This window comes from Panthera onca, chromosome D4 (assembly GCF_046562875.1).
Source record: "Panthera onca isolate mPanOnc1 chromosome D4, mPanOnc1 haplotype 2, whole genome shotgun sequence".
NCBI classification, from domain to species: Eukaryota; Metazoa; Chordata; class Mammalia; order Carnivora; family Felidae; genus Panthera; species Panthera onca.
The window spans coordinates 58,705,358-58,723,734 of NC_138351.1; the positions used below are offsets into that span (position 1 = coordinate 58,705,358).

At 41.0% G+C, this 18,377-nt stretch overlaps 1 protein-coding gene across 6 annotated transcripts in view; it reads right to left on the minus strand.

Moving 5' to 3' along the window:
• Window positions 1-18,377, minus strand: part of RNF38 (ring finger protein 38) — a 128,879-nt gene that overhangs the window by 41,762 nt on the left and 68,740 nt on the right. Inside the window, exon 1 of one of the 6 annotated variants that reach the window (XM_060609313.3) lies at window positions 6,925-7,304. The exons of the other annotated variants lie outside the window; for them this stretch is intronic. Within the exon in view, the coding sequence (XP_060465296.2) occupies window positions 6,925-6,933 (9 nt within the window). The 5' untranslated portion in view covers window positions 6,934-7,304. Of the gene's footprint in view, window positions 1-6,924; window positions 7,305-18,377 lie in introns of those variants that run through there. 6 annotated transcript variants of the gene reach the window in all.

Consider the following 18,377-nt stretch of genomic DNA (forward strand, 5'->3'; position numbering starts at 1 on the left):
GCTTGGCTTGATTGTAGCTTAATTCCCTTCATCATATGTAAATATGCTCAAATCTGCAGCATTTTTAACTGTGGACATCATGAGCATCACTTGTTCCACTGTGCTGTGGAGTGAACCACCTTTGGAAGTTAAGGTTTGTGAATGTGCTTATCCCTACATTGAAGAAGACCATGTGCTTCAGACCACGTGTCTGGTTTTCAGTTTCACTGCCTCATTCTTCCCTTACATATAAATGTCTATTCTGTGACAGGCACTAAACCAAGAAGATACACATGGTTTCCTACCTCCAAAAAGTATATGCTATGAAAAAGAAACAAAAGCAAATCACCGTACAATATACAGAGTATCATCTTTCTATGATACTGCTAGGCACTGGGTGCTACGGAGAGGTAACTGGCAAAAGACAGCAGTGTTGTCAAGAAAATGCAGAATGTTCAGTATGGCTAGCCAGTACAGAAGTAACCAGAGAGGAAGGCAGAGACAGAGCATGAAGTAGCATGCTAATTATATTAATAATACTTCTATAATAACCTTCCTTAGCCCATTTTTTGTTCTGGTTTGCTATGAGCCTGGTAAACAGATAACCAGGCCTGTTCGTAAGACTAAAAGTGCTTCCAAACACCTTCCTAGGAGTAAAAGTGTATCACTTGAAGGCACTAACTTTACAATTCACTACTGCTACTGCTACTGCTACTGCTGCTGCTGCTACTACTACTACTACTACTACTAAAATGTTTTGACATGAGCTAAAACTTGTCTCCGCACCACAAACATGAATGTGCCAATACTCTTTACCACTATGATGAGGTATGAAGTGCTGAATCAAGGAATATTTATGACTGCCTCCCCAAGTCAAGAGTTGTTAGGAAAGAAGATAAAACATGGATCCCACCCTCAAGGAGCTTACTGCAGTTAAAAAAAAAAAAAAGGATGCAAAGCAGCCAACTATAGGATAATGTATTAAATGCAATACGGGCAAAAATTAGAATAGAGGTAGGAGCCTTGAGTTTATCTGAAGACCTATAAAAGATTTCATAGAAAGAAGTGTATTTCACATTCCTGACTCCTCAATCTAAGGATTTCACCACTTTAAAGACATTCTCTTCTCAAAACAGTCTGTTCCTTTAAGTTTCATATTCTTTTTGCAATCTTCTTAAGCTTATAGTTTGCAAGGTACCTTTGAAGAGTGTTTTAATAAGCTCACTTGCCTTCAACTGTCATCCCTAAAGCAGTCTGCATGAGTAGCACTCTTATAGACTGCTAGTACAAGTAGCTAGCTTGGTCAACAGAAATCAGAGGGTCAGGTTTCCTCTCCTTAATTCTCTGTTTCTTTGAAAACTTAAGATTTCAGTCCTATACAAGTATAAAACCAACCAACCAACCAAACAAGAAACTGGCCAACCCTGACCCTTGTGGTCATAAGTAAATAATTTTCAAGCATATTCCTCTTCTACCTATGACAATTTTCTTTGGTCAGAAGCTCCATGCCTATAAAGAGGGAGAACAAACAATATAATGGAGAAAAGGTATATTCAAATGCTGTAGTTTATATAGATCCAGGACCAAATAAGATGGGCATGAAACCAGGTGCACCCATTGGATAAGATAAAATCACACACAATTATTTTGTATGTCCACGTGAGGCAGAATTCTTACGAAGGAAGGCCTCCAAGATTCCCACCTCTGGTACACATCTCCTATACAATCCATTACTCCATGGTGTGTAGGCAGGACTGTAAATAGTGTGGATTTCATTTCCATGGTTAGGTTAAATTATATAATCTAATGATATGAACCCCTTCACAGAAGTGAAGGGATTTTCAAGTGAATTAAGATCCCAAGTCAGTTGATTTTAAATTAATCAAGGCAGGCCGGAGTTAGAGAAAGCTCTTAAAAGAAGAACTCTTCAAAAGAGATTCTCCTCCAAACCTGCAGACAACTGCTATGTTGCCAGAAGGCATATGAAGAGGGCAATGTGGCAGACAGGAGGGCACCCTCTAGGAGCTGAATCGTTCACCAGTTGACTGCTAACAAGAAAATGGGGGGACTTCAGTCCTACAATGACAAGAGCCGTACTGAACCAACAGCCACTGAGCTTCGGAGAGGATATCAAACCTCTGATGACATCATGGCACCAGCCAAGTAAGACTCTGAACAGAGGGCCCTGCAGCTAACCCATGATTCCTGACCCATGTACACCATGAGATAATAGATTTGTGTTTTAAACTACTAAATGTGAGGTAATTTGTTATATACAATAGAAAACTAACATGACATATATGTGTCAAATTGAAAGTGTTGTATACCTGAAGAAAGTTTCTTGTCCAGAATTTTAGCTGTATTAATTTGATGAAAGATACAAATTATGACTTTTTTTTTAATCTAAGCAATATAGCAGTTTTTAAAACTTCAATCTGGTAATAGCTAACTTCATGCTAGGAACTGAACTGGGGCTCTCTGATCTTTACACACTGCAAGTTAGGGTTAACCGACTTGCTTAAAGCCGCAGAGCCATAATTTGAAGCTAAGTCTATCTGGCTCTAAAGTTCATGCTCAATCCACTAAAACACCTTGTAATTTAAGGATTTTAAAAGTAACATCGTCTTTATAATCTAATTAGTAAAAAACTATTTCATAAAGTCTATTTAAAGTTATTTTAAGTATTCAAAAAGTAAATGTTTCCTTGTAAATTGTTTCTGACGTAACCTTCCACTACTTCCCTATACCTTCCTCATTCAAAATTACTTACGGTGTAAGTACTGTATCTGGAAGCAGATACAATTCTGTTTTTCTCTAGTCTGGCAACTGTTGAACATTACAAAGATACAGTAACTCAATCTTCTCTCAGGATGCAACCTATGTTTAAAAAGTCCTGCCAAGAAAACATCCCTGAGACCTGATTAATCTGCAACTCCCTATACTTCTCATCTTTAATGTTTGTTTACATGTAACTATATAACTAATTTACCCAGCATAACTAAGAAAGCACCTGTTTCAGAAAAGTCACAGAAAACAGTTTAACCTTTTAAGCACTAATACAACACTATTTTAGGCCATCTTTAATGTGGCCTTTCCCTGTGGGATAATATAACCCACAATTTAACATCTGTCTTGAACGGTGTAATTGTTACCAGTTATGATGCTAAAGATAACATAGGACTTAGGTCCAGATATTGTCCCATAACTTGCTTCTTCCAAAATCACCTCTGATGACAGCTTCCTTCTTCATTCATTTACATTTTTCTTATAAAGGTGTGGTAGAGGATATTCAGGTACAGGACTTCTAGGCCAGCATTAAAATAATCTACTTTCTTCAAAATAAATTGCTCAAAGGCCCAAACAGTCTTCTCCAAAACAGCTACATTACTCTCCAGAAAAAAAACAAAACAAAACAAAAAAAAACTGTTCATTGTTACTAACAGCATACCACCTGGTCAAAAGGACTCAAATCACAGCCTAATAGAAGAAGAAGAAAAGAACCAAAACAAACAATAAAAAGTCAAGTGCTTAATGTTGACCCCACCAAGTCTTTTACTCCTTCCTCTAAGTCCAAGACTGGATACCTTAAAAATGAAAAAGTCGAATCCAAGTTATCTAAAAATCCACATATTCTCACAGCTGCCATGATGGCAAATGTTAATATCCTGGAAAGTAATCAGGTAGATTTTATCAACTATTTGAACAGTCTGAATCAGTAATCTTTCATCTGATAAATTCCCAGGTTATAATCTAAAATATGGGAATACCCCAAAATATGGGAAAAACCACATGCATACACATGTTCATCACAGTACAGCAACAATTTAAAAGGGAACTAGAAGTAACCTAAATGTTTAACAAATAAGTATTTGCTAAATAAAATAATGGTCTATATGCTTGCTGGTCTATTACACAGACTTTAGACCATTCAAGGACTGCTACTACCTACTGAGGGAAAGATCACTGCTATTTAGCACTGAAGCAATCTCTCTTTTTTTTTTTTTAATGTTTGTTTATGGGGTTGGGGGGAGAGCAAGCGAGCGAGCAAGGGCAGGAGCAGGGGAGCGGCAGAGAGAGAGGGAGAGAAAAAATCCCAAGCAGGCTCCACACTGTGTGTCAATGCAGAGTCATGCTGGGCTTGTTCTCACATTCTCATGAGATCATGACCTCAGCTGAAACGGAGTTGGATGCTTAACTGACTGAGGCACCCAGGCACCCCTGGGGCAATCATTTTTTAAAACTATTATTTTTATTCTTGAGTTAAGGCAAACAACAAACTGGGTTCATGTCTTTCTGGGAGCACAACAGAACCAGGGTTACTGAAAATAGCTGAAAGGCTCCACCATTCTTTCCCTACCCCCACAGTCCCATAAGTTACTCGGAAGAGGGTGGATGTACATGCAACTAAGGAGGTCTCTAACCATTACATCTTTTGAGAAGGCGTTCATAAAGGTTAGGGAAAATAAGAGTTACATTTTTTTTTTGAGCTACATATTATTTTAAATAAAAGTTCTTTTCTGGGGTGTCTGGTGTCTCAGTCGGTTAAGCATCTGACTCTTGGTCTAGATTATCAGGTCATGATCTCACAGTTTGTGAGTTCGAGCCCTGTATCAGGCTCTGTGATGACAGTGCAGAACCTGCTTGGGATATTCTCTCCCTCTCTTTCTCCCCTTCCCCACTCACGTGAGTGTGTGCTCTCTCTAAATAAATAAATAAACTTTAAAAAAAAGTTATTTTCTTTTCCTTCCACATCCAGATTTGTCTGCCCAAGGATTATTCTCCCAGCAAGGAAGTACATCTAAAATAATTTTATTTAGGCTGGTAACCTCTTAGAGCACTGTTCTAAAGTGCCTCTTCAAGATTTCTAAGAATTACATAGATTTGGAAAGTATCCAGACCATGACCAGTCCAAATCAATACAAAAAATTTATGTATGTAAATACATAACTATTTGAAAAAAAGTGTGTATAGGATCACTGTAATTCTTAAATAAAATTCATAATTAATTCAAATATTTATAGCAGGCCTACTATGTGCTACATGCTGTGAATACATGGGGAAAAATTATTCTTGCCCTCCAAGACTCAGTCTAGTGAGGGGCAATTCAAGAGGAACTAAATAGGGCCCCTCTAACATAGAGTGAGAAGGTGCTGACATCCTTAAAAAAGGAACAAGATACAGGATGTGAGGAAAAACGAGACTGTGTAGATGGCCCCTCTTCCTCTTTTTGCTCAAATTCTCACTTGTTAATTTACTATACAGAGTTGAAGCATTTGCTTGATCTCCTCCAGACAAGGTAGTCACTTGAAGAATTTGACATTTGCTGAATGAAGTAGACCAAAACTACATTCAAATGTGTTTACAATCTTTATGTTCCCTCCAGAGAAAAATAAAACAAGCTATGAGTTAACCAAAGTAAAACAGAAGTGAAAACACAGGTCCGATATATGTAGTTAAAAGGAAAATAACCAAAACTATTTAGTAGACCCTGACACTACCCACAAACCAGCATAGTGAATTACAAACTGAAGGTGGCTAAACAAAGCTGGGACTGGGACAGCACAAACAGAGAAATAGATGTAACAGACTGGAAGTAGAAGACAAAGATAATCTTGACCAATGAACTTTCCATACAGACCAATCATTTGAGATTTTTGAGGATTTCTCACCCATACTTCCCACCACAACCTTGAAATAAAGTAAAAATGAGCACAAATAGTCTGGTAATGTAACTAAAAGGTTCATCCAAAGCTGTTGGCAGAGAGACAATAGACCTACACTCCACATTATGATGCTAACAGATTCAGTTATGTCTAATTATGCCATCTTATATCCACCTTCCTCAAAAGTCAGGTCGCTCTAGTAAATTCTGAACATTTACTCAGATTAATATTTGCAACCTTCAGTTCAGCGATAAAAACAGAATGAGTATATAAACCTCGACAAGTACAGAAACAGAAATTACCTTCTAGAATCACAGAAGATATCAGAGGTGGAGGGACCATAGCCAACGTTTAAATCCAACTTTCATATTTTACAGATGAGGCCCTGGGGCCCACATGGCCAGTTTGTGGCGAAATTTTTTTAACTATAGCCTCTAAAGTCTACCAAATCTCTTAGAGATAAGTCTTACAGAAAAATTAAAGAAATCAGCTTAAAACTGAACTCATGTAATGAAATGATTTAAGGTTTAGTATGCTTTCAAAAAGTGAAACATATTATGCCAATAAGTTTACAAACTAGCAAGAACTGGAGAAAGAAGAGTGTGTGAAGAGATACAATTCTCATTTAAAAATCCAGTTAGTAATTTCATATTCTGACTGCAAGTATGTCCCAATATATAAATTATATACAAATATATTTATTTATATTTATATATATTTATATACTATATACATTTTTATATATTTATAAAAAATAAAAAATATATATACAAAATTTGGTCTGTATTGTTACTTCTATATAAGTCCCATCTATTCGTATGGCCAGTGTTTTCCGAAGACAATTTTACTTTCATCCCAACTGTCCTTAGATTTTTATTAAGTTTTGATTATACAAAAACGGAGAATGGATTGGTTTTTAATTGGAGCCCAGTTACCAGGGCTGCTTCCTATTTAAAGGAATTGAAATATTAACAATAGTACCTGTAATCAAGGCCAAACAAGATCCCAAAAGGCTTGCAATTTTAAAGTAACAAACCAATTGTGTTTGAGTTGCATACACTTAAATTTTCAAAGTGTGCCACGTAAGAGAAGGCAATTCATATGATGCCAGCAATGATATACGTTGAAGTGTTCATTTCTATTTATGGTGGAAGAATTAGCATACCCAACTTTTGTGGCACAAAGAAAAAGCTGTGTCTTTTACAAGTCCTACACAACGCAAACAAAAACTTTATTTTCTTTGGCCCTCGATAATTTGGAAAATTCCTGGTTCAAAACCAACCTCTCTCATTCTTCAGCCCTGAAAGAACTTCCATCCCCTGAGAACAAAACGCAGCCTGTCCAGAAACCCGCAGCGGCAGAAGGACGCGAAAGGACCCTTCCGAACGGGTTCCGCGTTCTCCTGGGTGACATCATTTCACCTGCGCCTCGGCAAAACGGGAGGGAGCGAGGCCATCTGCCAGGCGGCGGCGGGCCGGCGCTCCCGTTGGCTGCACCCACACCTCCTCGCCGCCGCCACGGGAACAAAGAGCGCCGGGCCGCCCGGCCGCGCCCGCCAAGCACCGGGCAACCACACCTCCTCCTGGTTGCCGGGAACGGCCCCGCAGGCTCCCTACGGCCTACGGCTCGGGCCCGGCCCGCCCTCACGCGGGAACCAACGGCCGGGCGGCCAGTACCTGCGAGGGGAAGCTCCGCCCTGCGGGGCTGCTCCCGCGGCTCCGCGCTGGGCCGCCGCCTCCTATTGTGACCGCTCGCCCAGCCAGCGGCCAGCTCGCCAGCTCCGCCGTCCCCGGGCCTCCTCACCCCCGGAACCCGGGATCCGACCGAGGCGCTGTCACGGCGCTTCCTTCCTCCCGGCACCATCACACGGGCCGCGCCAGGAAGCAGCTGCACGCTCGGAGCTGACAGAGTCGGCTAACGCCTCGGGGGCTCCATCCTCCCGGCCCCCGGGCCCTAATTGCCGGGGCCGCGACACCGTCCCGCCCGCCGCACCCCACCTCGGTGCTCACGAGCACGGCGTGCCGCGCGCCGGCGCACTACCCTCCGCTGCGCGCGCAGGCGACGCCCCTCACCGCCAGGCCGCAGGATGCGCGAGCACGCGGCACTCCCACTTCTCTGGTTTGGGTCGCCGCCCTCCTCTCCACCCAGTCCCCTTACAGGAACGAACCTAGCGAGCCCAAAGCGCGAAACCGCCAGACGCTCCGCCCCTTTCCCCCAAGGCTCGACTCCGCGCGCCGAGCCCCCTTTGTTTCCACCCCGCGGGGGAGGGGGCGGGGCGGCACTGCGCGCGTCCGGGCGCGCGACTGGGACTAGTTCCGGCAACAGAGCCCGTCGCACGGCGTCCCTGCGCAGCCCGGCCCAGCCCGCATCTCTAGCCGCGCGCTCAGCAAGGCCCAAGCTACCGAACGCGACCCTGGGGTCGGCCCTGTCTCTCAAAACGTACACATCTTCTCACTCTACAGTATGGCTGCTGGTCCCTGCCTCCTCCCTCCTCCAGAACTGAGCAAACAGTAACTGACCTCACTCAATTCGAAATATGTATTCATGTGACCCGAGAAGTGGAATTTTTATTGATGCAAAAGGAGGTGATTAGACCAAGGTATCTCACAAAGAAGCAAGCAGGTTGGAAACTTTAAACCTGACAGTTATTCAGACGCTGCTAAGGATGGGAAATGAAGAGGTACAAAGACCACAGCCGACATGGTGCTTGTCCTGATCACCTTCAGGATCTAAAAGGGAAGAAATATATTCCATAAAAGCACAATAAATTCAAGAAAAGGACAGTCAAGTAGTATTGGAGGCGAGGAGGGCTGTCAAGGGGACATCATGCAAGAAGTGGTCTTTAAGCAGATAGGAATTAGATGATGCCTTCAAGGATGGTGATCACATTTTAGGGTAGTCCAATCAGTAAAAAAAAAAAAAAAAAAAAAAAAAAAACCCAACCAAAAAAAAACCCAAAAAAACAAAACTCAGGTTCTAGTTCTTCTAGAGTTACCCTCCACCAGTCTCCTTCCTGCTCTGGGCCTCAGCTGCCTCTAGCAGAAAATTAAGGAATCAGACTAAACTGATGTTCCAGGATCCTCTGAATTTCTACCTATGATTAACACTATATGGTAATTATTTGTGTACATTTATCTCCCATGTCTGACTGAGCACTGGTTCTGTAACCCCATGGTCCAAACCTACAGCCTGAAATACAACAGCAAGTGCTTAGCAACTCTGAATTAAAGTTCCAGCAATAAATCACAAGCTTTTACAATTCCTGGACAAAGAGAAGCTAGAAGGATATAACAGGCTCCAATAAACACATCCCCTCCCGCAGCCCCATACCCCCATTATGTAGTCCTGTTACCTAGCTGACTCTTCCTCCCCAACACTGTCAGTCTTCCAAAGCAGGCAGTCTGGAAATGATTACATCCAAACTGTAAAGTTTTTTTTTTTTCTTCATTTCATAACAAGAGTCATAAATCCCATCCACACCTTTAGATGCATCCAATGCAATCTGTTCCTAACTTGTGAGTCACTCACAATTCCCAGTCTACTGCTGTAGACTCATCTAGCATTACAGATCTTCCAGCAGAACCTCAGCTGCACAAGCTTCCTTACATAATCCAGACCCTCTTGAAACCGCTTTTCTTGTATACTTGGATATTGGCTCTGTGATGATAGGAGGAAAAAAAGAAAAAAAATGGGAAACGGAAGGGAAATTACCATTTGAGAACTCTCTAATCTTAAAAGCCAGATTCCTCAAGTGCTAAATTCCAGCAGCAAAAATCAATTACAGTCCTCCAGGGTTTCCACCCTTTAAAGCTCCTGTGAATCCCCCTGGACCTCAGCCAATCCTTTGTGAGGCAAACTCCACAAGAAATCTTCTCATGGTTATGATCTTAGCTACCTGGGCCCCTAGGGCTTAACCCAAGAAGTCTGCCCAGATGTAAACAGTAATCCCACAAGTCAAGGTTGGATAGTTTGATATTTGTACTGTAACTTTTTCTCTAGTTTTCTTCACCAGAAAATCTAGTATCTTTCTAATAAACACCCAATCAGTGGGATAGGCTTTAAACTGGGCCACTTTTGACCTACTAATGTGGCAGGTGGTAAATTGTAAGAGAGCAATTGCTCAACCCCAGTCTTCCTAAAATTTTATTTGGTGTCTGTTCAAAAAGGTACAAAGCCTTCTTGGAAGGGTGTCCAATACAACTTTCTGTGATAGATATGGCCAATATCTGCACCATCCAAAAGAAGGCCACATGTGGCTACTGAGCACTCAAAATGAGGCTAGTGTATCTAATGAATCGATCAGAATCAGTTTAAATAGCCACATGTGGCTAGGGATAGCACAGCACTTGTAGACAAAGTAATTGATTGCAGCAAGAGCTTTTTGAGACTTCTGACTCCAAAATTGCTCTTTAAAATCAATTTTTACAACATAGGAAAAAACTGAATGACTGCTAAAAACTTCTTCCTGAAGTACTCAAGTAATTTAAGTCCCCTCACTTTTAAAATAAAACTATACCGAGGCTCAGTCAGTTAAGCGTCTGACTTCAGCTCAGGTCATGATCTCACGGTTCATGGGTTCAAGCCCTAGGTAGGGCTCTGTGCTGACGGCTCAGAACCTGGATCCTGCTTCTAATTCTGTGGCTCCCTCTCTCTCTGTCCCTCCCCTGCTCGTGCTCTGTCTCTCAAAAATAAACATTTTTTTAAAATAATAAAATAATAAAATATTTTCAATAATGCTTTATATTTTCTGTACAAGTCTTACATATTTTTGTTCTTTGATTTATTCCAGGTTTTGTATATAATTACTACTTCTAAAAATATGATATAATTATATACATGTATATTATATAATTATATAGCTATAATATATAATTACATATAATTAATTCTAATAGTTTAGCATAATCTTTTTGAATTTTCTATATATATAATCCTGTTGGCAGAAAATAATGACCATTCAATTTCTTTTTTTCAAATACATTTTTCCTTTTGTCTTGTCTTACTGCACTGGCTAGGACCTCTAGTACAGTGCTAAATAGAAACAATGAGAATAGGCATTTTTATCTAATTCCCAAACTAGAAAACTTCCAACATTTCACCACTAAGTATGATGTTTGCAGTAGGTTTTTGCAGATCCCTATAGCAATTAAAAGAGTTCTCTTTTATTTCTAAATTGTTAAAAGTTTATTATAAAGGGATGTTTAATTTTATCAAAATTTCCTGCATGAGGTAATCATATAATTTTTCTGTTAATATGTGAATTACATCGGGGCACTTGGGTGGCTCAGCCGGTTAAGTGTCCGACTTCAGCTCAGGACATGATCTCATGATTAGTGAGATGGAGCCCCACATCGGACTCTGTGCTGACCGCTCAGAGCCTGGAGCCTGCTTCAGATTCTGTGTTTCCCTTTCTCTCTGCCCCTCCTCCGCTCACAGTCTCTCTCTCTCAAAAATAAACATTAAAAAAAATTTTTTTAAAAAATATATGAACTATATTCACTGGATTTGTTTTGTTGTTGTTGTTGTTGTAAAGATACATTTTTTGAAGTTTATTTACTTTGAGAGAGAGAGAGAGTGAGCTGAAGAGGGCAGAGAAACAGAGACAGACAGAGAGAATCCCAAGAGGCTCCACACTGCCAGTATGGAGAGTCCAGGGCTCAAACTCATGAACCTCGAGATCATGACCTGAGTCAAAGTCTAGAGTCAGGCACTTAACCTACTGAGCCACCCAGGTGCCCTGACACTGACTGGTTTTGGATATTAAACCAATTTTGCATTCCTAATAAAATCCTGTCTTATTTATTACCCTTATTATATATTGTTGGATTTGTTTTGCTAACATGTTGATTAGGATTTTTACATCTATGTTTTGTTCTGAGGGAGAGAGGAGGAGAGAAATATTTTAAAAATTTTTTTAAATGTTTATTTATTTTTGAGAGAGAGAGAGAGAGCACGCAAGCAGGGGAGGGGCAGAGGGAGAATCCCGAGCAGGCTCCTCGATCCATGTAGAGCTTGATCCCATGACGGTGAGATCACAAACTGAGCCAAAATCAAGGGTCAGATGCTTAACAGACTAAGCCCCCAGGTGCCCCAACATCTGTGCTCTTATATGAAATTAGCTGTTATTTTCCATTTTTATAATGTCCTCATCAAGTTTTTTTACAAAGATTATGCTAGCCTTAGAAATTAATGGGGGGGGGGGGAGCGGGGGGGCACCAGGGTGGCTCAGCTGGTTAAGTGTCTGACTTTTGCTCAGGTCACAATCTCCTGGTTTATGACTTCAAGCCCCACACTAGGCTCTCTGCTGTCAGCACAGAGCCTATTTCAGATCCTCTGTCTCTCTCTCCTGCTTGTTCTCTCTTGATAAGATAAGATAAGATAAGATAAGATAAGATAGAAATTAATTGGGGATGGGATGCTTGGATGACTCAGTCAGTTAAGCGCCCAACTCTGGGTCTCTGCTCAGGCCATGATCTCACGGTTCACAGGACTGAGCCCTGGGTCAGACTCTGCTAGCAGCAGTGGAGCCTGCTTGAGATTCTCTCCCTCTCTCTCTCTCTCTGCCCTTCCCCTGCATGCACACGCTCTCTCTCTCAAATAAATAAAAACATTTTTTAAAAAAAGAAATGAATCGGGGAATGTTTTCTCTTTCTCTACTCTGTAGTTTCTGTAAGACTGAGGTTACAGATTAATTCTTTAATTGTTTGGTAGAATTTGCTGGTTAGCCAACTGAACTTGGAATTAAATTTCTTGTCAGAGTTGCAGTCTTTCCCTTATTATTTTTTTAAAGATTTTATTTTGGGGGCACCTGGATGCCTCAGTCGGTTGGACATTCAACTTCGGCTCAGGTCATGATCTCGTTGATCCTGATTTCAAGCCCTGAGTCGGGCTCTGTGCTGTCAGCTCAGAGCCTGGAGCCTGTTTCGGATTATGTGTCTCTCTCCCTCTCTCTTCCTCCCTCTCCCTCTCCCTCCTTCTCTCTCTCTCTCTCTCTCTCTCTCTCTCTCTCTCCCGCTTCCCTGCTTGTGCTCTATCTCTCTCTCAAAAATAAACATTAAAAAAAATTTTTCAATAAAGATTTTATTAAGTAATCTCTACACCCAACGTGGGGCTCAAACTCACAACCCTGAGATCAAGAGTCACATGCTCCACCAACTGAGCCAGCCAGGTGCCTGTCTTTTCCTTATTTTTTTTTTTTTAAGTTTATTAATTTTGAGAGAGAGACACAGACAGAGAGGCAGAGGGAGGGAAAGAGGGAGAGAGGGAAAGGGAGAGAGGCAGAGGGAGAGAGGGAGAGGGAGAGAGAGGGGGAGAGAGAGGGGGAGGGAGAGAGAGAGAGAGAGAGAGAGAGAATCCCAAGCAGTCTCTGTGCTGTTAGTGCAGAGCCCTACTCTAGGCTCGATCTCACAACCTGTTGAGATCATGGCCTGAACTGAAATCAAGAGTCGTCCGACACTTAACCAACCAAGTCAACCAGGCTCTCTTTTCCTTACTTTTTACAAAGGAGGAACAATATAATCGTAGGATACATGTAAGGAAGATCTCATACTGAAACTCACAAACTGCTTCTAGAAAACTAACTTCTAATCTTGTGAATATGAAGGGTTCTACTGCTGAAAATACACTTTCTAGCACACAGCATAAACAATAACCATAAATAAATTATACAAAAGTGACAAACAGTCTGCCAAACAGTAAATATAAAATTTCATTTGGTTCTAAATTTTGCATTTCTAAGACATCACAGACTTATCTAAACAAGATGATTATCTGAAGGACCTTTATAGGAGAGCTGACTCTGAGGCTATGGTCTTTCTTTGACACTTTTTTCACAATACCTTCCAGTATTTACTAAATGTCTCTTTCCCCCATGAAACTGTAAACTCCTCAAGAGCAGGTCCCATTTCTCTTTTGTTTGTTGTCACTGATGTCCATATTTGGAGAATGTTGGCTAGTAGAGAACACACAAAAAAGGAGAGGCATCTCTTATTTTAAGGTGTTCAAACGCATGATTCAAGAGCTGCAGATTAAAAATCACTTGTCCAGATGCTGAAGAACCACTCACGTAAAGAAAAAATATCAGAGGGAAAAAAAATGGTAAACACTTTTGGGACCTGCCAAAGAAGGTGTTGGGTAGAGAATGGCCTTCCTGTTGGGAGTCCATGACCTTTATAATGAAGAGGCAGTTTCCCACTGTTAACACTGTCAGGAATAGGGTTGTGCTGTCATCACATCCACTGCCAAGTCTCCTGATTGTAACCTCACTCCAATCCCAACCACTACTGCTGAATTAGTGGCCTCTATTCTGTGCTCTAACATAGCATTAATCATTTGGCTATGCAAATACGTATTCACTTGAGTCTTCTGGGCATTCGACAGAGAACTCCTTGAAGCCAAGGACTAAGTCTCACTGACTCTGGCAAGGGTTCTAGCATATGGCAAGCACTCAGTAGGTTCCAAATTAATGATATGTGATATTTCATAGCAGTGGTAATTCCAGTGTGTTTCTCAATAGGCAAATTCCCAAGAAGAAATGAGACACAAAAAGCAGAATGGATAATAAAAGAAGAACAAGGAGACCAAAAAGAATTTCAAACTTTCCTCAAGTTAGCTCTGCTCACCCTCCTCCCTAAACGTTTCCCTCCCTCCACCAAAACCAGCTGAAAGGACCTAATAAGATGAAGCTACATAGTGGAAAGGTGTATTGGCCTAGCACTATTCAGGCTATACATTATCTATAACCATGACAAGATGTGATCTAATGCAAAACATCAGAATAAGCATTTTCACCCACAAGTGTTACCACCTATCAGAGTGGAAAGGTTATTTATCAGCAGCTGCCAGCTATAGTTGCTAAAGACCAGAAAGGGGCAGCAAATGCACACCCAAACCCAATTCTACTGAAAGCCTCCCATAATGTAGCCAGCTTTAGGATGGAAGAGTAGGCAGACTGCTCTTCCCACGGTACAGGTGTGAGATGCCAGGGACTAACCCATGACAGTTCTTAAGGCAGTGGAGAAGTGCTAAAGCAGAACCAGGTGAAAGGCCATCAGCCAGAAAGGAGTTCAAGATGGTTGAATAAAGAAACCCGAGTGGGTTGAATAAAGAAACCCAAGCTAGTCAGAAAGTGGAAAAAATAGAGACCCACATCAAATCAGAAATGGAGAGGCAAGGGTGCAAATAAAGCACACACTGCACATCATGGCATATTTAATCTCTGGAGCAGGACAAATGAGAAAGAGCGGACTCTGAGGCATGACGTGCCTTAACGCACACCCTTTGAAGCAGAGATCTTAAAGGTACCTTGCTCATTCTGATCTGGTAAACAGGGAGCATCTTGGGAGCAATTCTAATTGCTATGACTCTCATTCTAAACCACTCCAGTGGCTCAATCTCAGGGCAAATCATACGCCAATACAATACTTTTAAAATATCCATTGGACAGGCAATGAAAAGAGTTAACCACATACAGATCTAGGTTGTTCAACAAAGCCTGTTAATTTTACTGTTAAGGATAAACCATCTCTTCTTTTTTTTCCTCTTTTTTAAAGTTTGAGAGAAAGAGAGGGGGAGGTAGGGAGAGGGGGAATAAGCACAAGCAGGGCAGGGGCAGAGAAAGAGGGAGAAAGAGGATCCCAAGCAGACTCTGTGCTGTCAGTGTGGATCCTGACTCGGAACTGAACTCACTAATGGTGAGATCATGACATGAGCCACAATCAAGAGTTGGACACTTAACTGACTGAGCCACCCAGGCACCCAGTGTATTTGTAACACTTAGTACTACACTTTTTTCATTGTTTTGATGTTATAAAGATAAAATGAATTCTCTCATACATACATATAGTTTGGGCTGCATTTGAAAATATCTCCTTAAGGGAGCCTGGGTGGCTCAATTTGTTAGACGTCCGACTTTGGCTCAGGTCATGATCTCATAGTTTATGGGCTTGAGCCCTGTGTCGGGTTCTGTGCTGACAGCTCAGAGCCTGGAGCCTGCTTCAGATTCTGTGTCTCCCTCTCTCTCTGCCCCTCCCCCACTCATGCTGTCTCTCTCTCTCTCTCTCTCTCTCTCTCTCAAAAGTAAACATAAAAAAAAAATTAGACACTAACATAAAATATGACCCAAAAAGCCAGTGAGCATGGGCTACACTTATATAAGTGCTTCAAGAAAATAAACGAATTATAGTATAAGCACTTGTTAAGAAACAGAAAAGCAGACAACTAGCTCCTTCACTTTGAGGAAGACAATGAAAAAGTAGTTGCTAAAAAGGGACATGAGAATGATTGAGATGCAAGAAACATGAGAATGTTTTCTACACAGATCAGAACACAGGAATATCTTGTCATTTCCACCATATTTGATGGAAAACAGAATTTCCTGTAGGGAATTCCTGGTGGGTCTCATGTGACTGCATAGTTGATACCCTGCTCTGGATCATGCCCATGGCTATAGACTTCTAACACCCCGCATTCAGGAGATGTGGCCAGCTCACTGAAAATGCCAATGTCCTCGTGGTCACTTCCACTGATGATATGCATTTTAGACACTGACTAACCTGGGTGGTTTTGCACAGATGTTGTGATAGATGGCACTTTGCTACAAACCCTGCACCCTCCTGCCCAAATCACATTTAACAGGCCTTTCCCAAACTTTAAATAAAAAAGTGTGTAACCTGACCAGATTCACACAAAACAGACATGATCACCTTAAATAAAAACCTTTAAGGCAGGACAACTCTATACAAGTATCAAATTTAAGCTCCCACAGTAAATTTATTGATCTCCTCTCTCCTTACGTGTTACTGTTACAAAAGTGTCTTATAAATAAAAACAAATTAGAGGGCAATGACCTTCCAAAGGCCAAAACAAGAATGCCACATAACAGGGCACCTTGGTGGTTCAGTTGGTTAAGCATCTGACTCTTGATTTTGGTTCAAGTCATGATCCCAGGGTCATGGGATCAAAGCCTGCATTAAGATTCTCTCTCTCCCTCTACATCTCTGCCCTCCCCAAAATAAATTAAAAAACAAAACAAAACAGAATGCCACAAAACAATAATCTCAAAATATCTATCATTACAATGTGGTTTTTTTCCAAGTAGGCTTCACGTCCAGCACAGAGCCCAACACAGAGCCGAACTCACAACTCTGAGATCAAGCCTTGAGCTGAGAAAGAAAATGTAGGGAACCATCTGAATGGAAACAGATTTCCTAAAAATAAGAGCAATGAAACACATTTCAGAAAGGACTACACTGACAGATTTGCTCCCAAAATAATTTTAAATTTCTGAATGGGAAAAAATTCATTAAAAATTAAAAGCTGGGGGGGGGGGGGTTGGGGGGGGCTGGGTGGCCCGACTCTAAGCATCCGACTCTTGATTTCGGCTCAGGTCATGATCTCACGGTTTGTGAGTTTGAGCCTCACATGGGGCTCTGCACTGACATTGTGGAGCCTGCTTGAAATTCTCTCTCTCTGGCCCTCCCCCACTTTCTCTTTAAACATTAAAAACAATTTTCTAAAAAATTAAAAGCTGGGAAACTTTTTTCAAGTATAACAGATGATTAATGTTCCTATGCAAAGGGATGGGAAAAGGGGAATATCCCAAAAGAGAAAATTATGCAAAAGACAAATCTTAAAAAAGCAGTGACTAAGTAACAAATGAACATATGAAATCTATACAACCTTGGTAGTAATCACAGAAATATTCATTGAAACAATTAGAAACCATTTCTCATCAATCATTCAGAAAGTAACTGGTATTATGAATGCTATTCAATGTGAAAAGGAAGTGAGACAGGCATTCTCATACGGAAGCATAAACTGATGCATATGAATGTGCAAAAAATATACAAAAAGAGACAAAGGCTGAAAAAAGTTCATATCCTTTGATTCAATTCTATTCTAATAATCTATGCTAAAGAAATACATCATTTGGAGGCACCTGGGTGGCTTGGTCGGTTAAGCATCCGACTTCGGCTCAGGTCATGATCTCACGGTCCGTGAGTTTGAGTCCCGCCTCGGGCTCTGTGCTGACAGCTCAGAGCCTGGAGCTGGTTTCGGATTCTGTGTCTCCCTCTCTCTCTGCCCCTCCCCTGTTAATGCTCTGTCTCTCTCTGTCTCAAAAATAAATAAACGTTAAAAAAAATTTTTTTTTTAAATTTAAAAAAAGAAATACATCATTCAAAACTTATTACACAGCTACAATAATCAAAACACTGTAGTACTGGTATAAGGACAGATACATAGACCAACTGAACAGGATAGAGAGCCCAAGAATAAACCCTTATATATATGGTTCAAGTGACCCCAAAAGGGTCAAAGAGTTCCAAGACAATTCAATGGGAAAAGAACACTCTTCAACAACAGTGCTGGGAACTCGATATCCATATACAAAACAATGAAGAGAGACCCTTACCTTACCCTATATACAAAAATTAACTCAAATGAGTCAAAGATCTGAACTTAAGAACTAAAACTATAGAAATTTTAGGAAAAAACACAGGGGAAAACCTTCATGAGATTGGATTGCAGCAATTTCTTGGATATGACACCAAAAGGCAGACGAGAGAAAAATTAATTGGAATTCCTTCAAAGTAAGAATTTCTGTGCAAAGGACACAACCAACAGAGTAAAAATGCAGCCTCCAGAATGGGATAAAATATTTGCAAATCATCTGTCTGATAAGGGGTTAATACTGACACTACATAAAGAACTCCTACAACCAAACAAAAACCAAAC